Source organism: Copadichromis virginalis, linkage group LG11, assembly GCF_057382275.1.
Source record: "Copadichromis virginalis isolate Kocher_CV1m ecotype Utaka linkage group LG11, C_Virginalis_male_GT1.1, whole genome shotgun sequence".
Lineage (NCBI taxonomy): Eukaryota > Metazoa > Chordata > Actinopteri > Cichliformes > Cichlidae > Copadichromis > Copadichromis virginalis.
Genome location: NC_140628.1, coordinates 17,105,355 through 17,129,433, shown reverse-complemented (window position 1 = coordinate 17,129,433; position 24,079 = coordinate 17,105,355). Strand labels below are relative to the sequence as shown.

The following is a 24,079-nucleotide window of genomic DNA, read 5'->3' as shown; positions in this document are numbered from 1 at the left end:
GACACCTTGTACTTAATAACTTGCATGGGCAGGATCGGATGGATGCCAGCTAGTCATCTTCCTTTCTGATATCTACTCGCTGAACAGAACAGCCCATTCATTGGACCGGTGTGCATCACACGCCAGAGGGTGTGTGCCACTCAGTCCTAGTGTGCGTTCAGAGGTGTGTGTGTGTGTGTGTGTGTTTGCATGTGAGTAGGAGCCATTTGCTTTTGGTTGTGGGCGGGACTCTTCATAAAAGTCATAGAGTTGTAGATCACGTGCTCCCTCCATAGGTGTGTTGATCCATTCATTTGACTTTGCTCGAATTTTATTTCAGTTTATTGCAGACACTCTTCCCCCCCCTCTTTCTAGCTTCCTGCTGTACTATTTACTCTAGTGAGATTTTTTTTCCATGACAGTTTTTTCCTAAGAGAAAGAGAGAGAAGGTAGGAGGAGCCAGACTGAGAAGTGTGTGCCTTGCTCTCTCACTCTCTTTCTCGCTCTCTCTCACACTCACACACACTCCCTCTCTTCCATTCTGTCATTGCCATCTCGGCCCGAACAGAGACTGCTCATTCTCAGCCACCCTGAATGTAGGGGGGGGCATTAAACTTATTAACAGAGGAATATTTATTTTCTTCACTATAACAAAAGGATCGACAAGAGCAAGGAGAAGAGACAGTAAGGAAAAATCATTACAGGGATTTCTTACCCTTATTGAATTAAGAAACACGTGCCAGCCGGTCTTGGCACTTGACTCTTTCTCACAACACAGCGTGAGGTGCTGTTCTCTTTGTTTGGCATTGTGCATTTTAGTTTCACTTGAGAGAGTTTACTGAATCAAACAACAATGGTTGCTGGAATGCTGATGCCCCTGCATGACCTGAGGGCCATCTACGAGATCCTGTTTCGAGATGGTGTCATGGTGGCTAAGAAGGATAAGAGGCCGCAGATCAAACACCCAGAAGTACAAAGTGTAAGCAACCTACAAGTAATTCGTGCCATGGGGTCTCTTAAGTCCAGGGGCTATGTAAAGGAAACATTTGCTTGGAAACATTTCTACTGGTACCTGACCAATGATGGCATTGTTTACCTGCGTGACTACCTCCACCTGCCCACTGAAATTGTTCCTGCCACCCTGCAAAGGATTAGGAAGCCGGCCGCCACTCTGGCCATTGCTCACCGAGCTGCACGGGTCCAATCTGTAGAAGGTCCAACGTCTTATGTTCCTAAGCCGGGACGCAGGGCTGAAGCAGAAAGAAGAGAGGAACTAGCAGAGCGCCAAGGCTACCGCCATAAGATGGTGGGTTCTGGAGAAAGAGAGAATAACCCCGATAGGACCCCGAGGTTCAGGGGTCGCCCATTGGCTGGAGAACCGGCCAGAGAAAAGGCCTTATGGGAAGTGGAGGGCCAGCCTCAGGACGTTTTTAGGAAGACCAGCAGCTTCAGAAGTGAAACAGCAATGATGGAGGATAACAGGGGGAAAAGAGCCACTCACCAGGAGCTTGATGTTTACAGCAAGAATCCCATAGCATCACCACAAAAGAGGAGAGCACTGGAGGTCGAAAAAGAGAAGCCAACAAGTTCTGCTCCCGCTCAGACAGCAGCTTTGAAGCAGGATGTGTCACAGACCACTCTGACATCCTCCAAAACAGCCCTACCATTAGCTGTGGCTGCTGTTGCTCAGGCCACAGGTGCTGCAGCATCAAAGATTCCAGCTAAGCCCTCTGCTCCCAAAACAAACGAGGAAATGAAGACCAAGGACTGGCCTAATATCGCTGAGGAACAAACGTCAATCAAGCCTACTCAAATGATTACAAGCAAACCAGTTCTCACAATGCTTCCTGATTTTGATGCCAAAGAAGACAAAATGAAAATGGTGGTTGTGGATCCAGTTAAAGTTGCAAATGTGAGTGCTACAGCAGCCAATGATCAAGTAAAGCCCCAACAAGTAATGCCTGTCACTTCAACAGGCTCTGTCAAAGAAACGAAGCTTAAAGTAAATAAGGAATTGATTAAACCCACTGAGGTGAAGGCCCCTCCAGCTTCAGCTGAGTCTAAAATTATAAATGATAAAGCAGAAAAAGTTACAGATGCAGCTGCCACTCAGGAGACTGCCAAAGCCAAACCTCACAGCGCCACAAGCAAACCAAAGGGCTCCACTAATGAGGTCAAAGATTCTAAAACTGATGAAGTGTCCCTAGAAGTTACTACAGTACAGAAATCCTCAACACTTGAAGTCAAATCCACCATTACCACAGCAACTCTCGCAGCACCTTTGACCAATGCTGAAGATGCACAGCCTGTCACAGCAAAAGCTGCAGAGATGACTGCAGAAGAGAAGAAAACTAATTCAAAAGGGATTCCCCCAGTCAGAAAAGAAGCCCCTAAAGGTTCCGTGCAGGAGCGCACAGTAAAAGTACAAGATGAATCAGATACATCTCAGCCTCCTCAAAATGCTGTCACCACAGAGGTGCTTAAAGAAACCAAACAAGCGGTCGAGGGAGGCTCAAAATCAAAAAGAAAGAAAAAGAAATCTCAAGCTGAGGCCTTGAAGAGTGTGGAGAGTGCTGAGGGATCACCTGGAAATAAGACTGAACTCCGACCAGTGGCTTCATCAGAGCCTTTAATTGTGTCTACCTGCTCAAAGGGAACAAAGACAAACGAGGTTAAATTACATACTGACAGAGAGAAAACAGAAGATGTCCCCAAACAAATAACAGCTTATTCAGAAGAAGCCTCACTGCCACTAGGACAGATTCCTGCAGCGCCCCTAGTGGAGGGACAAATAAAAGAGAAGTCTGAGGAAAGCAATGCCGGAAAGATTGCACAGGGACCATTATCCCCTAAGGGCGAGTCAAATGTTACGTCGCCCCATATGGAGCCAGTGAAATCTGAGGAAATAACTGTGACCAAAGTGGAAACAGTGACAGTGCAGAAAATAAGTGGAGTGGAGCTCGTGCAAGCAAGCCCTAAATCTGAGCAGGGAAACCCTGCCCCACTGTCAGAACCTCAGAAACCCACAATTGAGGCTAAATCCGCCATAAATACAGAGAAAGCTACACAGGAACCTTTAAAGGGAAAGAAGAAGGGAAAAGGTAGAAAGCAGCCTAAAGAACCAGAGTTAGAGGATATAAACACAAATCCTGTCCCTTTGCCTGAAGCAGAAACATTGCCATCAACTGACACTACACCCCTGCATGAAGCTGCAGTTAAAGACAGCCCTGACATGGCCTCCGGACTGACAGAAACTAATGTTTCTTTAAAGATGACTCTTGAAAGAATGTGCAGTGAGGAAGTCAGGCAGGCAGCAGCTGTGCTCTCTGAGGCCCCAGCAGACAAAAGGGAGGTGGAGCCAGCCCTGCTCTTTGCAGAAAAAATCAAGCGGGAGGCTCCAAAACCAGAAACATCCTCCAGTGTGAGGGAAGCACCCACAGCCGGAGAATTAGCGTCAGCAGCAAGAGCGCTAACAGCAGAGCCAGCTGCAGCTCAGGCACAGGCCAGCCCACTCTTCGAGCAAGAGGAGCCTCCCACAGTTGCACAACATTCGGCCGCTCGGGCAGCAGAGTGCAGCACAGAGGAAAGGCTCTCTGTTTCTGAGGCCCTAACGCAGGAGGGAGAGAAGAAGAGGGACTTGATAGAGGACACACCCTCTGCCACCGCCACGCCCGTGACCCGTCCTGACCAGCCTCACCAGCGGGACACCTGCAAGTTTGAAACATCTGACATAGACGAGGCCACCATGAAGAGGAAAATAGTAGTAGTGGAGGAGATTGTTGAAGTAAAGCAGCTCCTTAGTCCGGAGGCAGCTGGACAGCAGTCACCACCTCCACCTGTGGAGTCTGAGGAGGAAGGCGAGGAGCTGGACCTGGATGTTCTGCAAGAAATTGCTATAGAGCGGGCAGTCTTGGCACAGGTGGCAAGGGGCAAGGGGCGAGGAGCCTCACCAGAGGTAGACTGGGACCACTCACTGGGGGAGCCAGAGGAGAAGACATGGCCTAACTTCATGGAAGGTTTGTTTGAATGCGTGCCAGCTTACCTACTTCTAATGTCTCTGTGATGCAATCACTCTTGAGTCTAGATTCCCACCTTTCTTCAAAGCATTTGAGGTTTTAGGGTGCACTGTTGGTGCTCTGCACTTATGTACCTTGAATAGCATTACCATTCTGTAATTGTCTTTGACTTCCCATTCAAAGTATTATTTGGGGTGTTGTGATTACAGTTTATGGCTTAAAGTTACATGTTACCAAGCCCAGAGTCTATTTTGTGATGTGGTGCAGAGGGAGCCTCTTTTAGGAACAGTTTCAGTGAGAGGGTGAGGAGACCTTTGAGATGTGGCTGTGATTGAATTAGCTTTGTGTTAGAAGAGATAAAGTGTCTGACACAGTGCTTGCCCCTTGTTGTCCTCCTGCTGTCAGATTTCACAGGTTCCTGTGTTTTTTGCTGTGGTAAACACTCAAAAAATAATTTACTGCTATTCTTTCAAGTTTCCACATGCATCAGCAGCAGTTTTTATTTTTAACAAACAATTCAAATGACAAGAAAAATTCCCACATTTCCAGGGTGGGGAATTGTGATTGAATTGTGTAATCAATTATACTCACTGTTGTGAGTGGTAACAGTTATCTCTGGAGCTATCTGAGTGTTTGCCAGCAGGATTAGTGAGATCTGCAGCCATTCCAACTAGGTGGGGCTGTTTTAGTGAGATCCAGCCTCGCCTGTTCCCTGCAGAGACGGCTAACCGTGAGTTAAAGCCAGAAAAAGAGAGGTGTGGTCCTTTTGGGAGTATTAGTCTTTAGTAGTCTCTTTGCTCTAGTCAGGCTGTGTTCTTGGCTCTGGTTTGTGTTCTAGGGTTGTTTTTTCTTTGGAGAGATATGCATGCCCTTTGCATTCCATTATGCAAAGGGCATTAACACGGGAGTTATGTGGGTAAAGTCAACACAGTACTGTGCGCCATCCTCCTTTGCTGGTTTAGAGAAATAAAAGTGGCACATGATGCTGCGGTTAGCTTTTGTTGAAGTGAAACTCATATGGCTCATGTTAAATCCTGATGATGCTGAGGCACATTCATGTGACTCCAGAGTTTTGGATATGATATGTAACGTCTCATAACTTCCACGAGCGAAGCAAGTTGTTGCTGAAACCACCATGTAAAATGTTATATCTCTGGGTGTGCAAGACAGACTTTTTTCGGGCGTTGTCTGTTGAGGGTGTGAACAGCATGCAGATAGTCAGAAAGTTGGAATAAGTTGCTCACAGATCCATGGGTGTGTTTGTTTGGATCCACACGTGACTGACGTTCTGGATTCAATTAGAAGCCTGGCTCCTTGAGCCAGTCTGTGTTACTCATCAGGAAAATAAGTTCGATTAAAAACTTCATGACAGCTGTACACAAACACAGTCATTTATAGAGCTCATTATAAGCAGAACTCTGCTTCTCTGCAGTGCATTTTGGTATCTAGAAGAAACCTGAATTGTAGATGAAGAGCTGATCATTGCCATGGTGAACTATCGCAAAGATTTTAATTTGACTTTTACTACGGAGGTCTCTCTGATCTGTGACGTTTTCACACATCAGACACAGCAGCACACTGCTGACATCTGCTGTCCATTAACAACCATATTCATCTGTCACATAGACCTAATGCTGCAACTCCACTGCAGAAGTCTTTGAAAGGAGCTCAGATTTGTTATCATGTAATAAAAAAGCCACTTTTTTTTCTTTTTTGCTTTTAATTTGACCTCATATGGATTGTTAGAGCAGTGGTTTCCAGAAATACTGATTCTACTACCTTTATTCCTAGAGTGTAGTATTCTTGGTATGTTGCTTTATTAAGTGGCAGTCGGTAGACAAAGCTCATCACTGGATATTTTTGCAGTTAAGTATGCATACTTTTGTGCTCCTCCAGTTTCTGTTACAAGCTTACTTTGCATCAGTAATGCGGAAACTAGGAAGGAGGAACGTACTGAATGAAATGTGACTTATGCCACAAAAATGTTGCTTTCAAAGCAGCGACTATAAGCTGGTTTGAATTTCAGAGTAACAGTTTTCATCAAATGTGGCCTTCCGGATGCACTTAAACTAAATCTGAGTAGTAAGCACTTTTGTGTGGACTGTACACACTGTTTAAACTTGGCGCGGACATGGCACCAGGCACAATTTGAGTAAATCACATCACAGACGTGCCGCTGAGGGTCTTCCATGTTTTCATCTTTGAAATGGTGCCCGGTGCATACTTGTGTGATTGGATAAATGAACAGCTACAGTGAACTTCAGCTCTGTGTCTCTCATTATGGTGCCACTTCATTTTAATGTCGTGACTCACCCCGGGCGATTTGCAAATTTTGGAGTTGATTCATGTGCGTGACCTCTCTGTTGAAAGAAAAAAAAAAAAATTAGGGAAAAAGTGAGAGACAAACTCTTGGCGTCTGTCAGCAGACTGTGTTGCAAACTGGCAACTTAATCTCCTGCTGCCGCTTTTGCCGCTTGGCCCACGGTGCTGTTTTGCTCAAAACAAAGTAAATGACCTTAGCTGTTGCATGTCTCTAACTGCTGACTCTGCCTGTGAAACCCCTTCTGATATTTAGTTCAGAGTCTCAGAAGATATTGGAGTACACTTCAAAATTTATGACACCTGCAGACCAAACAGACATTTTGATCATTAAGGGATGTTGAAATGAAACCTGAGATGATTTCTTCTTGGCTTAAGTGCAAATTTTTGGAAAAATGATGGCACAAATATAGAACAGGAGTCACAAAAGGTGAATATTTATGAGGCCTATTTGAAAAGTGAAACAGAATCCCATTCCAGCAGCTGTTTGTGCATTCAAATTGCTACTTTGAATTGCCGCATTTACGTGCGCAGAGTGCTTGATATCAGATTAAATGGTATGCTATAGCAGGAGCTGGAGAGTGATGCAGGATCGAGGATCTCTTGTGGCAGTGTAATGGTTAACTCACAATAGGCCAAACTTTGGAAACAGGATTGATAACATGTGGAATATATTGAGGGTTTGGCCAAACTGGTTATGACGTTAGTCATTTCCCAGGGTGCATGTTAGACCTTATTAGAAGACCAAACTAATGTGACTACAGTTGAGTGAGAGGGATGCGAGTTTGGCCTTCATTTTAAAGTTCATAAAACCCTAATTTTATCCAGTATTTTCTCACCAGCTTAGTGAGTAGAGGAGGAGCATTCTTGTTTACAAGAATGAATATCTGCACTACACAGTGTGGTTGAAGAGTAAGGCTACTGGTATTTTCCCCAGGGACATAAGCTTAGAATACCTTTCAGCCATGTGTCCTGACATGATTCATGTGTGTGTAGAAAGCCTGTTGAGTTCAGGAGTTTGGGATTGCTGCGCATAAAGTTGTTGATGAAGGATTTCCTGCAAGCCTGTCTAATTCTGCTCAATGGTTTCTCAGTACAGCTGCTTTCATTTCACTATAGAACATCCATACATAATGTCAGCATTTCACAACAGAATGCAGTCCTCACTCTGCTCTCCAGACAGGTTTGCTTTTAGCAGTGTAGAGAAGTGGAGCCAGTCGTCAGCACTACAATTGCCCAAGCCAAATGCATATATTAGAACTTACTATATTTAGAGAATATCATGCATTGATATGATCCCGCAGCAATAAGGGGATGAACACTGAGGTCACCAGCCTTGCTCTCTAGAGCATCCATCACTAAACTGTGTTTTACTGAATAAGATCCAGTTTAATCCATCTCATCTACTGCCAGACTTTCCAGCCGCAGTATTTCTGTGTGTTTAAATTCAGCTTGTATTCGGTTGTATCAGTGTGTCACACTTTCCTGTGGTTTAATTGGGATGAGTACTTTACTTACTACTCAAATGATTTGATTATGTTAAGCCTAAGAGAGCTCTGACATGTGATGTGTTTTCTGGGTGAGAGGTGTGACCTAAACAGTTCCCACCATCATCCTCGAAGAGAGAGAGAAAGAGAGAGAAAGAGAGGGAGGGGAGGGGGGGGGATGGAAGGGCTTGCTTGTGGAGGGTGTCTCTAAAGGACGAGAACAGCCAAGTGTCCCGCCAGAGCGCTTCCATCAGTTTCTAAGTGTGAGCACTGTGTGATCATCTGGCTCTAGTGGATATTTATAACCCCCAGTCAGCTCCAGCCCTCTTTCTCCCCCCTGGCAGCCCTCAGAACCCCTCACCCCTGCCCCCTTCCCCAGGCTTGGTGTGTCATCCCTCCTCCCCTGGCCAAAGGAGAGCAGGCTGACGGATTCAAGCAGCAGGCACAGCCTGTCAAAATTCAAGACCAGGGAGAAACAAGGCAGTCGGGGCAAACAAGCACGCGGCTCTCTTGTCCTCCTCATTCTCCCTCTGTCCAGCTTGTTGTTTTTTTCTTCACCCTTGTCCTCCTCTTCTTTCCACATACCTTCTTTTAGATGAAGATCATACCTGGTAGGTCACACAATTGAAGTTTCTGTGTTGTGTCTTTGTGTCTAACTGTGCTTGTCTTCCTGGCTGATGACTGTTGTTGGGATTTTGGCAAAGGCAGTGGGTAATGTCTTGTTGTTGTGCGTACACACTCACTCTAACAGGACATAGGCACACACATTCCCATCACAAACAGCTACTGCGGCATGGATTGCCTTTCATAGTTGTTCACAGTGTGACTGAGCTGTTGTGAGGAAATTCTTGGCTGCCTTCTGTATTTTCATTTATTTGATGGTATGTAAGTGAAGGAGGGTGAGGGTGAGAATTTGGGAGGAGGGGGGTTGCAGTACCCCCACCCCTGCTATTACCTCTTGTGACATCTGATGGAAGTCAACAATCAGCAGCGGCTCATACAGCGTGTTTAAATGTGCCCTTGTGTGTGTCAGATAGTTGTGGGTCTCTCCTGGCTATTTCACATTGCTGTAAAACTAGCTCTGTGTAATTCATTTAATTTACATTTTTTTCATCCACCCATTTAGCATTGCGCCATGTTTTGTTTTGCAATAATTCTCTAAATCCTCTTCAGTTAAATTAGAATTACATTTTGAAAGAAATCCACAAAATTAAAAAGATAACTTCTGCCTTTTTTGAGTGTTTAAACAAGTCCACCTGTTCCAAAGTCTCCATATTCATGGACACCTGTTGGCATCCAGCACAATACCAACGCATTTTGTTAAGAAATGTCAGCAGGTGGCAGCTAAAGTCCTGGATTTGTACTACTGTTTATATCACCATGTCACCTGTTGAGTTGTTTTTTTTAGGTCCTGCCATACAACAAATTGAATTGTCATCATGTGCTGTTTCAGTCTTTTTTAAGTCATAAAACTTTTGAAGGATGCTGTAATCATAACAAAATCCTTTTTCCTAATAAACAAAAAAAATCCTGATGATATAATGATTATAATCACTGAGGTGATTTTAAGTTCTGAAAACATCTTTTTTTTGGGGGGGGGGGGGGGGGGGCAGAGAGACCCTGCAGTTTCAAATGTCCCTGCCACGCCTCTGCCATCCCTCCCCCTCCTAATGAAGGCCCACCTGTCACGAGGCTTGTTTCTTCACACCCTTTACGTTATCTCTGTCCAGACTAATGCTGGAAAGCCACCCATGACCCACTCTTCCCAGGCTGCTCATTTTGGGGCATTTAGTAACCATAACTGTGGCAGGATGTAAGGTATTGAAGCTCTTTCAAAGTTTACACAAAAAAGCAGTGAGATACTAAAGTTTCAGGGTAAAGCAGCTAGATATCAGAAAATATATTTGCCTCATCTCTTCCTCTCTGTGTCTGACAAGAGATTACTAGAGATATTTTCTGTTGCATTGGTGATACTGATCTGAAGAGGTCACATTACTAAACCTAAAACTCTCTTCTGCGCAGCTTCACATTTAGCATGTTTACTGTCTGTATAGGTCATGTGGAACCTTGAAAATTTGTCAGTTGTGACAGGTCAAAGGTGCCACCAGGCCATAATGTGCCAGTTTTACACCGCCATATTTCCCAGACAGCATGAAAAGCCTGTTGCAGGTTCTTGAGACACGTAGGTCTGACCGGTCACACAACATAGATGCGTACTGGCCCTTTCTCCACCTAGCTGAACTTCCACAGAAGCTCTTTTGCTGCACGGTATTGTAGCTGAGCAGTGTTTTGGTAATTCAGTTGCTGGTAAGGCCCCTCCCAAACCTGTTGGGCCATGTTTGCTTTCAGATCAATATGTCTCTGTCTGTTTTTGAGTGTGGATGTGTGTTCTTGCCGAAGGTTGTTCCTGTATTTCTTTAAAAAAGTCCGGTAGTGGTTCAGTACACCTGCTTGGTTTGAGGCACTGCCAATTTCCAAACCAGCCGGTAGCTTTTGAAACCCTAGCAGTGTTACAAAAGAGATGCTGCATCCATGAGTCAACACTTTGATGACTTTTTCTTTGGTTTATCCTGGATAAATGTAGCTTTTGTGTGCACAGAACAGCTAACAGATAATACAGTCCTACACTAAATAATATCTTGTTTGATCCAATGCCTTTACACGAGTCGTTGTTGACACGATACCCCAAAAGTACTCAATTGCTTAAATTTTAAGACATGCTTGTGCAAGTCTGGTTATTGATCAGTCCAAACCCTGTTCGAAACCCAGGTTTCTAAGATGTCTAAGGTGTCACTAGTAGTCCTGAGTGATTTCCAAAGTGTCTGTAGTTTAGCTGCCATGGCTCATCGTTGTTATCATGATAAAGTTTAAAGTTAGAGAGCGTGGTATCTTGCTCTTGCTCATGGGAAGTGTTAATGTTATCAGTCTAAGATAGGAGTAAAAGGAAAGCGCTTGTTGTGAGACAACTCGAAAAAGAAAGCTGGCCGAGATGCTTTCATGCAGGGCGTAAAGCAAACGTTAACTTCATTTCCCATGGCTAAAATGGCATTAGGCAACACTAAAGAATGCATTGACCTACACAACACTACGCAAAATGTAATATTCTTCAAAGTTGACTCACTACTCTAAGGACACGAAGACGAATATTTGATGCCCAGTTGCTTTGGCTGTAGTTTCGTGTTATGTGCCCTGACATTTACTCTATGATGTCCTTTTGGATAATGTTTTATTGTCTTTGATACTGAAGCATTAATGCAGCTGCTCTTCCTGCTGATCTGTCCCCTTCGGTCTAGACCCATCGGGGGGCTTTTTTTTTCTTAGCTGTCCTATTTTTCACTGGCACCCATTCTTCATGATGACAGCTCTGTCCTCTATCCACTCACTAGCTCAATGGCTCGAGCTATCACTTATACAGGAGTGAGAGCAGACACCACACGGTCTGACCACTTGTGATTTAGCTTCTGGTCTTATGCTATTGACCGTGATAGGCTGCATGTGCAGATATGGAAACGCTGATGCTGGCATTTTACTCCATCGATGACCAGTATGGAGAAAGATCGTGAGAAGGGTGGGGGCGGGGGGGAAAATGCTGTGAGTCACACACAAGGTGCCTCACTCTGCATTCTCCTCCTGAGCTTTGACCTTTCATCTCTGTTTGTCTGCCCTCACACAGACAATCAAAATCAGGATGAATATATTTTATGGTGCAACAGAACCCAGATCTGTCGCACTATTTACATTGGCTGATGGCTGTTTTGGAACCAGACTGTTAATTTGCTTAAACTGCTTTGCATAAATGATCGGTTGAGAATTTTCAGGCGTAACATGTAGCTGCTGTAGCTATGGAAAGCTCTTGCTCCAGCACTCTTCTGCAGTCGCCCAGAAGGTGTCAGAGTTTTTACAGAACGCTGTGAAGTGTAACATCCGGTTTGACACGCTAAGCGCATGGATGACATTCAATCGCCAAGCAAATGCTCGTTTAGAGCTACATGTGGGGCCCTCTCATAGCTGTGTGGGCTGTGATGGTTGACTTCTGGTTATGGCTTTGGCTTGGTTCATGGAAAAGCCAGCATTCTTCCTGGAAACAGGCAGGAGTTTTATTCTGGAGCAATCCAATTACTACTTACAATACAGTACAGCAGTGTGTGTGGGTTTGTATGTGTCTGTTTTTTCCAGGGCTCGTGAGTATATAAAAAAAAAGTCTAAATGGCCTCCACCAGTGTGGTTGGTGCTGGTAAACCAGTGGGCATGAGTCATAAATTAAACAGTACACTTTTTCCTTAGGGGCTTATGGAAGCCGGTTTGGATACAGCTCTCATGTTCTCTGGGAATAATGAACAAGCTGTGATGAGACACACAGTCAGATGGAGCTCGTATAGAGCCGATTTATTTATGAGCAGCACAGGGATCATAGAAACAAATACGATTTCTATGATCTGACCCCCTCCTTAAGGCAGATTAATTATGCTTTTTTTGTCATATAGCACAGAAGCGTCACCAACATGCTATACAAATCTTTTTTTTTTTTCAAAGAAAAGTGGATAAAGGGACAGTGAAGGGAGCTAAAACAGCTTGTTTGAGATGATATATTAATTCATAGGCCCAGAATTAAGTCAACAAGTGTTATTTTGTACAGTGAGTCATATAATGCTAATTTAGTAGAGTCCAAGAATCCAGTGTGGCACTGCAAATGCTAGCTGTCAGTGTGAAGGTCTTAATGTCCCTGTCAACATTATCGTTATCTTTTTATTTGATGTCAAAACATTAAAGTTTCCTGTAAAATAAAATCAAGGAGGTCAAGTGAAAGTATCCGTATCAGCGTCCAGTGTGATAAGATCCTGGTACACAGGTAGTCCTGGGTCAGAGATCAGTGATCTGCACTTTCCCTTCAACATTTTACTGCGCTTTGTCCCGTCCTAAATATCCAGATCCTAAAGTAAACCGGTAATGGGTAGGGGCATATTCACTGTATTTACTTTCAGGATTATGTGCCTTAGGATTTGTTAAGCTTGAAGATTTTCAGACAGCACTGGGGACTAATCTGAATAAATACATTGTATTCTGGCAAGATGCAGGCTATTGAAACTCAGCTTTTGCAAGGTGAAAAAAGCAGTGAGAGACGAAAGTTTCAGGTTAAAGCAGTTGGACTAAATACTAATCATAACACAACAGAAGTCTAGTCTGCTATCTTGGATTAGCATTAAAGATGCAGTGAAGCCTCATAATAGTCTCACAAACCGACGTGCCTGCAGGTGCACAAACACCTCTTTTTTAAATGCTTGTACAAACTGTAAACTGACTCTAGACGAGTGACAGTCTGATAAATGGATGGCTGTAGGGCAACAAAGCGCTTTTGCTTCCAGTTTTACATTTGTCATGGTTCTCATGGAGCAGATATGCTCAACCAAATGACTAATAAGTCAAAGGACGTCATAATTAAACTATGAAAATTATGTTGAGCTACCAGTCTGCTGTCTATTGTGTTTGTCCTTAAAAGAGCCCAGCACTGGGCTGGGCCCTGCCCCCCTCAAAGAAACGACTTTCTGTTTGAAAGTCATTCCTGTTTCCACTATTTACACCAGCTGGCACAGTTTACCTGAAACACAAAAGGCTACCTGTGTACACTTCCATTCGCATCAGCATGGCTGGGATGTGGAACTTTGAGCGAGGGAATTATCTGCATGAGATGAGCTCGCATGGAGAACGAACCAGATACCTGTACAGCAAGATGTGTTGTGCAGGTGAGTGGTGAGACTCGATTTATAGGACACGGTAGGGAGGAGTTTGGTGTGTTGTGTTTTTCATTGTGTTGAATGTTCCATGGGTGGTACAAGACAGTCCTGCTCAGAGAGACTGACGGAAGGTTGGGGGTAAACTACATTTATAGTTTATGGAATTACTTTCACATAAAAATTTCAAGTCCAGATGCAATTAGAAGATATTTCAAAAATGGCAATTATGAACATAGTTGTATGACTTGAAACAGATCTAATTACAGACTCTTTGCAATGACACATATATATATATATATATATATATATATATATATATATATATATATATATATATATATATATATATATATATATACATATATATATGTGTGTGTGTGTGTGTGTGTGTGTTTATTTTTTTCATATGCATCTGCCATAAAACAATACAATTAATACTTCCCACCATCACTTCTGTTATAACACTTGGAAATGCTTGTGCAACTCGTGCAACCTGTGCTCTTATCTTCTAAAAGTGTTTTGTTGTTGCTGTGTAATGTGATGTTGACCTTATCTCATTCCTCTGGCGTAACGTCTTTATCTTACTTGATTGGATTTTAGCTTTTCAAAAGTTTGAAGCCTCATTTCATTATGTGTCAAATGTTTTTGATGGGTAACATGTCAGGACAGTGCTCAGGCCATTGGAGCATGAGGACTGTTGTGCTACAAACACATGCTGTCGTAGTGTAGCTTTGCATTATCTTGCTGAAATGAAAGATTTTGTCTGGATGGCAGCTCGAATTGCTCCATAACCTATATTGTTAAGCATTAATGGTTCTTTTGCAGATGTCGCAAATGTGCACTGTTGAATCCTGACACCATGATTGATGCTGGGTTCCTATCTATACATTAATAATAACCTGGATAACCCTGGGAAGTCTATGGTTTCCCTCATTTTACCTTATTGCAGCCCAGAGAAGACATGTATGAATCTTGTTCATACATGTATTTTCTTTGTGAGACAGACTTCTAAGTTTAATTTGTGGATTCAGTTATGAACTTTATTCAGTGATGATAGTTTTCTGAAGTGTTCCTGAATCCATGGAGTAATTTGTTTGCACGAATTTAAAGTGTCTGTTTTGAATAGGGCTGCAATATTGTTTTCTGGACTTCAGAGATTTCTCTGGCACCTCTGATTTATTTCATTCTTTTCTCTGGATTGCACTCACTGGAAACTTTCTCAGGTACATGTGGCTCATCATATGCCAGAAACTGAAATGTAGAAATGGTCAAAACAACCCTCTGAAGTTCTGAGTATGTCAATGTGGAATAAAGGTGATTTAAGTGATTTCAATGTGGCATGCTTCTGAGTTGTAATGTATCTGAGTATTTTAGAAACTGCTGATCTAGTGGCATTTACAGAGAGAAGGCTGAAAAAAAGAAAATATCCAGTGAGCAGTGGTTCTCTGACCAAAAATGCCATGTTGATGCCAGAGTAGAATGGCCAGACTGCGTCAAGCTAATAGGGACGGAGCAGTGACTCAAATAACCTCTCATTACCAAGGTTATGATATGCAGTAAGATTTCTGAACACAGAATATGTCGAACCCTGAAGATGGGCCACAGCAGCAGAAGACCACACCAGCTGCCTCTCCTTCAGCTAACGGAGCCTCAATTTCTAATGTCACATTTGGATGTTAGGGTAAGAATTTGGCAGAAACAATGCAAAAGCCTGGATCCATCCTGCCTTGTTTCAGCAGCTCAGGATCATACTGGTGGTGTACTGGTGTATTTCCTTGGCACAGTTAGAGCAAATTTTAGCATCATTTAAACACCACAGCCTAGCTGAGTATTGTTGCTGACCATGTCCATCCCTCTATGGGCGATCGTGGCTCAAGAGTTGGCAGTTCGTCTTGTAATCGGTTGCCGGTTCGAGCCCCGGCTCCGACAGTCTCGGTCATTGTGTCCTTGGGCAAGACACTTCACCCGTTGCCTACTGGTGTTGGTCAGAGGGCCCGGTGGCGCCAGTGTCCGGCAGCCTCACCTCCGTCAGTGTGCCCCAGGGCAGCTGTGGCTACAATGTAGCTTGCCATCACCAGTGTGTGAATGGGTGGATGACTGAATGTAGTGTAAAGCAGGTGGGTGTGGTTGTACTCTGGTGCCATCTAGTGGTCAGAATATTTCACTACCTTCAGCCAGTGGAGGACCAAAGTGTCATGTGAGGCGAGGGTGGCGTTTTCCTTTCGTCAAATAGTCAGTTATGGGAAACCCCTCTGTCTCTGCCTAAAAACACACCCATGAGTAAGACTCAGTAATAGTTACCACTGAGAAACACAGTGCTGTATATTTGTGGATGTTGTCATAGAAGCGTCTCTCAAGTTCCCTTTTTTTTTCTCTCCACATTTTCAAAAAAGTGTTGAGGGTGATTTAGCAGATGGAAATACCACATGTGATACTGACTGTTTTTCTTTTTTAATTCCTAAAAATAATTTCAGCCGATTAGTACTTAAAAAAAATCTTTTATTTTCTTGACAATCATCAAATGTTTTTTTGATTTACACTCAGTTACATTTTTTATATGATTGCCAAGAATTTAAATAGTTCCATTTACACTATCTTGTGTTATTTAACTTTTATTTATCTGATTTATCTGAAACATTTTCAGGTACTTTTGTTAATGTGTACATTGTCAGCCAAATGACTGCATTGTGACCTGCAGGGGGAGACACATGCTGCTTTTAAACGTTAGCCGCCGCGTGCCAGTCAGTCAACTAAGTTACATCTCAGTCACCAGAATTGCACATTAACAAGTAACATGACCCCAGATGCGGTGCTTTCCACAGACTCCTGCAAAGCTCAGGACCGAGCTATTTTAAACCTCAGATGCCGTGGCTAATCTGAAGGCCTGTTGAGTCTGAGTTAAATTGGGTTTGGAGTTTCATCACTAGAGCTGGTTCTGACAACATCATCCAAAGTCTGCTGTCAGGCTGATGATGGCTGGCAGTGATAACTGTACGGTGTGTCACAGCACAGCTATGACTAACTGTGATTAGAATGGGTCTTACTTGTGTAATGTAGCTTTTTAAAATTACATTGCCAATCATTAACTTCTGCATAACATCTGTTTATATCTGAATAAAGATGTAAAGTGTAAAAATGTAAAAACATATACAGATATCTCTGGTCATAGTTTTCAGTTTTCACTTAATAGAACAGGATTAGAAATACAGCATTTATCACACTTAGGGGCCAATTTAACCACTGGATTTGATAGCATAAAGTTAGTGCTCTCATAAGTTTTCCATGACTTTAAAATTGCCAGATAGTTTGTGTTATGTCTTTTTTTTCTTTTTATTTCCACTGAATGTTTACAGGAGTTCATCCAGGTAACATTAAGCAGGTTTAAGGTGTGTTTGCTTTGGTGTGCTGCTTGCCTAAATGTTTGAGTCATGTACTCAGTATGCAGCTTGGATAATACAGCTTGTGATCTGTGTGAATCAGAACCTTCTGAAGGATGGTCATGCCACTGATGACTTTTGTATGTATCCGAACCGTATCAGAAATATGAGATAGCGTTTGCTGTGATTCAGCCATGGGGTTAAAAACAACGATGAGAAACATGGGAGAGAGAGATAGAGAGGCATGTAACCTGAACTGTTGGAGCAAACCTTGTTTCGCAGCTTTTTCATCCTCTGCAAAGAAAGGTGTTGTGCGTCCTCCCTCTGTCTAAACCCTTATTTTTCCCTGCGCTTCAGCACTTAGAAAAGACCATAATGACACATTCCTAGAATTCCTTTGTCCTCTAATTTGTTTTGCTTTGTTGCTCCATAGTGCTTAAATGAAGGTTGTTGTAGTTTTAAGTGGTGGAAGGCTTAGCGGTGTCACAGGGATCAGCTAAAAGCACATAAATCCAGTGTGATGGTCCTGTTTCAGTTTTCACAGCAAGAAGGTCCTGGGTTTGAATTCACCATCTGGCGAGGCTACATCTATATATGTGAAAATACAGATTTCTTTTTATTAATTTCAGTTCACTTTCATATATCAAGGCACTTATATTGTAAAACAAGGAGCCTTCAACATTATAAATCAAAACTCCAGCTATGTAACAACCTGGTACCATTGGGGAGGAAAAACAGGCATAGAGAGAGGATAGCAAACAGGGCAAAACTAAAATGACACAACCATTAATTAAAAGACACAAAGTTAGCGTTTCAGGACCACTAGCACACAGAACTGCCTAACCCCATTATATTGGTTGTCACATGTGTTTATGATAATTATACCAAACCATTTCCACGATGATACAGTATATTAGTGGTAAAAGGAGTAAGGGTCAAAAGCCATGCTAGTGGTGCTTTCTGCTATATCAGCATGCACAATAATAAATAATGCTAAATTTAATTCGTAAAGCACTTTTTAACACATGGTTAGAAAGACCATAGCAGAAAAATATAAAACAATGCACAAAATTCTAATTAAAATCAATAACAAAAATACATTTTAATCAAAATTTAACATTTGCATTTGCATTAGCATGCTAACATGCAGGTCGTGGACAGACCATGCAGGCATGATATGTACCATGTTCCCAAATTTAGTTTAGCTTATTTGTGTCTGATTTTTGTATATACAAAAGACAGCCTAAGCCTCATCTTAATGGCAGAGAATAGCAGATACTGTACTATATTGCTAGTAGTCATGCTAACAGCAACACTGCATCCAGGACTACTATGACCACTGCCCTTATCAAGTCCATCATCAAACTTGTCATCAAAAAAAAAAGCAACTCTCTATATTTTCACCACACTTTCTCCGTTCTTATAAAAAACCCAAGTGTTCCATCTGGTTTTTGATGAAGCCAGATGAAGGAGCAGTGTAATAAGCATGTTGAGACGTTAATGATATGCCTCCTTTTTAGAGGAAAGATCTAAGGACTAAGATGTTCCACATTTTCGCCCATTTTCCTTTGGGTCTCCTTTGCTATAGTGTTTCCAGTGAGAGTAAATGGTAAAATGGTCTGTATTTATATAGCGCTTTACTAGTCCCTAAGGACCCCAAAGTGCTTTACATATCCAGTCATCCACCCATTCACTCACACATTCACACACTGGTGATGGCAAGCTACATTGTAGCCACAGCCACCCTGGGGCGCACTGACAGAAATGCAGGTCAAGTAGGTGCTTGTATGCTTTTGCCCGCCAGATCGTCACTGATATCTGTTACCATCTACCGTTTCCTCTGCATCTCAGATCAACTGTAAATCAATTTCTTTTCTAACTTGTGTTAGGAGATGAAAAACACCTTTTTCCATCCATTTCAAAATCATATCCTTTGAGTATTTTCACAGCACGTTCTGCCTTTGATAGGATTCCTTTCCTGTTTCAGATTTAATTACCTGCCCACATACCGCACCTTAGTTCTGCAGCTTGCCTAGACAATGTAGAAACTAGAAAGGTGTGTCTCCAAATTTGCTAGCAGGGCTCAAATGAGTCAGGCATCGCTTGCACACACACACCTCCAAACAAGCACACTCACACTGACACATTAAGTGCCTGCATGTCCACACAGGCCATGCTGACTACACTGAAGAAAAAATATGTACTTTCAGATGCCTGATAAAGTGATGTCAGCCATGGTGGGGCAAATGGGATATATAACCAACCTTAGGCTGAAGGGGGGCAGGATTTAGACACACCCTGGCCTCTAGCTTAGCTGTCAGCACATAGTACAGCAACTCTATAGGGGACTGTTATGAAAGCAGGGTCTAAAGTTTTCTGATCAACTGATAATTGTGGAACTTTAGACACAGAGCTGGAACTCTGTGAAACTACATACTGATAGTATGTTACTTTTAAAGTAATCAATAATGAAACCATCCTCTTAATAAGTAAGACATGATCAAGTAAATATGACATTGCTTATGTTAATAGGCCCACTCATTTTGCTGCTTCAGTCTTACCTCATAGTTTCTAACGCTACAGTATTACTGTGTTGTTTTGCTAACTGTACTGCGTCTTCTGTGGCGCTATCATTAGGGTGTATTCTAATAATTGCTTTCCAGTTATTGCCACAGGGCGATAAAGCAGAGTGACATTAGTGGAACTTGGAGTAAAAAAATGTCAAAGAGAATTCATTTTTACCTGTGACTTCTTTTTCTATTTTTTTCTTAAAAAAAGAGGGATGTTTTCGCTCGCTTTATGAAATTTGCTGTTCAAAAAAACCTCTTGTTGCCTGGCAAAATCATTTAGTTTATACAGCAGGAATTAATGCATCTTTTGTTCCCTTAAATACAGCAGGAAATGTGTAGTGAAGCTGAGAAAAGGAGGTTACTTTGGCTAAGTACCCCCCCCCCCCCAACACACACACACACACACACACACACACACACACAAAAAACCTTTTTGATTCCTGAAATAGAATTGAAAAGACAGACGTGTTGTTTGATTAGAAGTGTGAAATACAACACTTGACAGCACTTCATGCTCTACATGGAGACTTAAATAAACAAAAGGATGTATTTTTCCGTCACCAGTAGTGAAAAAGAAAATAATTACACGCACAGGCACATTCAAACATGGAGTCATAATCTCTCAGTAAATCTGAGATGTTTAGGGCGTGGTTTATGAGAGCATTTCTCAAAACTATTTCATCCCTCATCTCTACTGTTTTTACATCACAGTGACTGACAGCATGAATCATAAATAATGATTAACCGGAGATGTGTGTACAATACTCAGAAAATTCTCTTTTACTTTTTAGGCTCTTGTTGGACATTTTAGTCATTTAAATGACATTTAATTCACTCTTAAGCATAAAAGGTCATGAGCATCAGTTTTTATGGCTCTTTATTGCGTCCTCTTACTCAGCTGGTGTGTGTGCATGTGCGTGTGTCTTTTCTTGCGCAAGTTGGGTGAATAGGTAATAGTACATGCAGGTTGCCACACCTCGCCTCTCCTACTTCTTCTTCTTTTTCTGCCTCACATTGCAAGAGGTAGGCGTGTGTTTAGAGCCCCACCCACAAACCTTACTAGTGTGTAGAGTGTCCTCTACACACTAGGGCCACCGCTAATGCACAGTTGCACATCACACATAAGGACAGGCCCAGACGTCATAGCCCACAGGCACCATTCGCGGGAACAGAGTGAGCAGCAGAAAAAGAGGAAAAAAGGGAGTGAAAAAAAAACCACATAGGGAGGAAAGAGAAGGGCAGAGCCGAACCCAGTGAGGGAGCGAGGAGGTTAAGAGAGGAAAAGAAGAAGAAGAGAAAAAAAGAAGAGATTGTGGCCACAGGACTGCCTACTCTGGGACCAACTGTAGCGCTGGAGGGATAGATACAAGTAAAAAGCAAAAGATCCTGTCAAAGGGGAAGATCACCACGGATATTTTATCATTTAGGAATATTATTTTGTGCCCTGACAAACGGCGACAATGACCTCTCAGCAGCAGAGGTACAGGAATTTCTCCTCTGACAGCTTTGGCAGGGAGAGGGTGCCTTCAGATGACGGCTACTACCAAGGGATGCTAAAGGCCACGGACGGCAGGAAAGGTACCAGTATGGTGGCACTTAGTGTAAAATAGCTGAATTGCAAGTCTTGATCTGTTTGTTCCCACATGTGTGAGGAGCCTCTGGGCACAAATTAAGTGTTTTTTTTTCCAGGAAGGGGTGAGATGTGTAGTTAATTTCCCAAACTGGGCAGAGTTCCCGTTGCAGACGTTTTGTCTGCGAGAGCTTGAAAAGCTTTGTGTGAAACTTTTTTTTTTTTTTAAACGTTGCGTGCATGCCAGATGATAATCTTTTTATTTTGCTGCTTATTGTTTGCTTTTATTGTAGTGGCAGGCGTGCATCATGTGCTGCATATTATTCCACATCCAGTGGCAGTTAGTCAGGCTGGGCTGTGCTGTCCACTCTTTCCTTCCATCAGCAGCTTCCTCATTTCACATTGGTCAGCAGAGCCCATTCACAACTTTTGCTGTGTGGCGTGCTTGATGTGTTTTTTTTTGTTGTTTTTTGTTGGGGGGGGGTGAGTCACTCCAGCTACAGACTGTTTCTCCTCGGTTGCAGCCAAAATGAACGATGTGTCACTCCATGCATCACATTTCTTTTTCCTGTTTCTCCTTCAAATTGTTCTTTATTCCTGTGAAGATGGATATTTTTGAAAGTTTCCACAAAGTCATTTCTCAGTAAAAGCCTTGCTTCATCCTGCGCATGTCCTCATGTAAACCTACCAATTTTTACTCAAGTAAAAATATCAATTCAGTCACATACTAATACCAAATCTTACTACATTTTATATTTATTTTCAATGACATATCAAAATAAAAGCGTTTCTTACACTATTGTTTTACCGTTTACAGTTTTACTGAGCCTTTGCAGAGTATACGCTAGTATACACTGACTATGTGTTAAAATGTATCTTAAAGTGCTATTACCTGCAAATATAAAAAGAAGATAAAATATTTTCTTCTGAAATGTAGTTAAAGCATCTTCAAGTACCGTTAATTATAGTTCAGTAAATGTAGTTTTTCCAAAGAGTGTTTTCTATTATAGTCATATGCTCTTCTGGACCATAAACTCCACCCCTCAATCAAGCATGTTTATGTGTGGTGACATGTGAAAATTTCACCTTCACCTTTACTTTCTAAAAGCACATGAAAAGAGTTGTAATTTAATTATAAAAGGTAAAACAGGGCACAGCCAATCACAGGTCAAGGTGCAACTCGTAACACTTCCTATTTATGTGGAATTTTGCATCTTTGACAGGAAGTATGAGCGTGGAGATAGTTTATGGAACTATCTCCAATGCTGGTACAGATGAAAAATACGCAGGCTTAAAGGTCTGGTGGTCTCAGTATGATGTTTCCATGGCAACTCAGTTCCATAACAGAGTTGTCCAGAAGTTGCTGGCAACTTCCTCTAAAGAGGAAAAAAAGGTAGCCTCTGGGCATCTATTTTATGTTAGCACTGAATCACTACCCTTTGCTTTTCATTGCTGGGCGTGTCAACATATATGGGTGGATGGGTCACTCCCATTAAAACTGATAAGATTTTGTGGTATGTCTGTGGGACATTCTAGCATAATCTGAAGGAATTGCTGAGTGGGTCAGTGAAGTTGGGTGGTGCACTTCCTGAACCTGTCTGAACAGTTGAGTAAACCACAACTTTTAGATCACGTGGGGTAACGTGAAAGCAAACAGACTCATCTATCTACTGCGTCCATAATAAATGATTGTAGTGGCACACCTTTTTGTGTTTGTGTAGGTGTGTATGTTTTTTTTATTTTTTTTTTTTATTTAAACCTGAACTGAACAGGAATAAGAGGGAGTATGAAGGTTTGTTTTGTTAGAGGGTGAATTCCATGCCTAGGCCTTGTTCTTTCTTGTCGGATAATTGCAGACTAATAGTTATGCTATTATGTCGCACGGTTATCACGCCCAAGTATCTTCACACTTTAATAATATTTCACTTCTGCAGCCTTGATCCTTTCCTTTTTGTTTACGTCTTAAGAGCACAGCTGCCAGTGGTGTCATAGAGTGAGACATGACCTTACAAACCTGTGTTCTAGACAACAGAAGTGCATCTACAGACAGTGAATGGTCTCAAATGTTCCCTGACTCAGATGCAGGCTTGAACAGGAGCACAAGAGCCGTTTTCCACCCAGAGATGAGTTGTGTTTATTCTACAGGAGGAAAAAATAGTCTTGTCAGTCAGTCTTGGGGATTTCCTCCTTAGCATGCAGCTGGAAATACACTCAAGAAACACATTAATCGCACACCTGATGCTACTCATTTTGAAATTAGTTTTAGCTTTTCCTCGTCTTACGAGTCCGATGTTTAACTGTGCTCTTTCTGTGTTGCAGATGAACGAGACCGAGTCCAGAAAAAGACCTTCACAAAGTGGGTGAACAAGCACTTGATAAAGGTGAGGACCTATTCTGGGTTTTCTCTGTGTTGTAACTAAGGCAACATTGACGGTCAAGTTTTTGTACGCACACTCGCTCAATCCATAGCATGACTTAAGGTACAAAGACGGAGAAACATAAGTGTGGACGTCACAGAAGAGTGTCAACAAATTTCCCTTTTGTTCAAACACGTGTACGGGTGTTTTCTGTCGCAACAAGCATAGCTTTTGTCAGTGTCAAACTGCAGATGTTTGCATAGTGAGTGATTGCCCTGACCCTCATTTAACAACAGGAGGCTGTTGAATAAAGCTGTATAAATGTTGCAACTCATGTATTCTGGGATTATGTCCACGTATGATCATTACATACGTCACTCCATGCATTCTTCCATTCATCCATTTATATAACTGCTTTTACAATTCAGGGTTGCTGGAGTCTATTGCAGCTGTTATAAGGCTAGCACAGAGAAGAACATTCAGACTTATGCACCAAGCCAAGCCAACATGTGTGTTTTTGTACTGCGGTTGGAAGAATGAGTACCTGTAGAGAGCTCAGTCAGGCACAGGGGGAACCTGTCGAATCCACACAGAGCTCCAGCAGTCTGTAAGATTTGTGCCAATTTAAAGATCACAAACTCAGGTGAACAAAGAACCACATAACAGCAAAAT

At 42.3% G+C, this 24,079-nt stretch overlaps 1 protein-coding gene across 1 annotated transcript in view; it reads left to right on the top strand.

The window, feature by feature from the left end:
• The first annotated feature begins 322 nt into the window (after positions 1-322).
• Positions 323-24,079, top strand: part of LOC146698304 (plectin-like) — a 60,356-nt gene continuing 36,599 nt past the window's right edge. The window contains exons 1-2 of the mRNA XM_085473373.1: positions 323-3,995; positions 23,370-23,431. Of these exons, the coding sequence (XP_085329499.1) occupies positions 833-3,995; positions 23,370-23,431 (3,225 nt within the window). The 5' untranslated portion in view covers positions 323-832. The remainder of the gene's footprint in view (positions 3,996-23,369; positions 23,432-24,079) is intronic.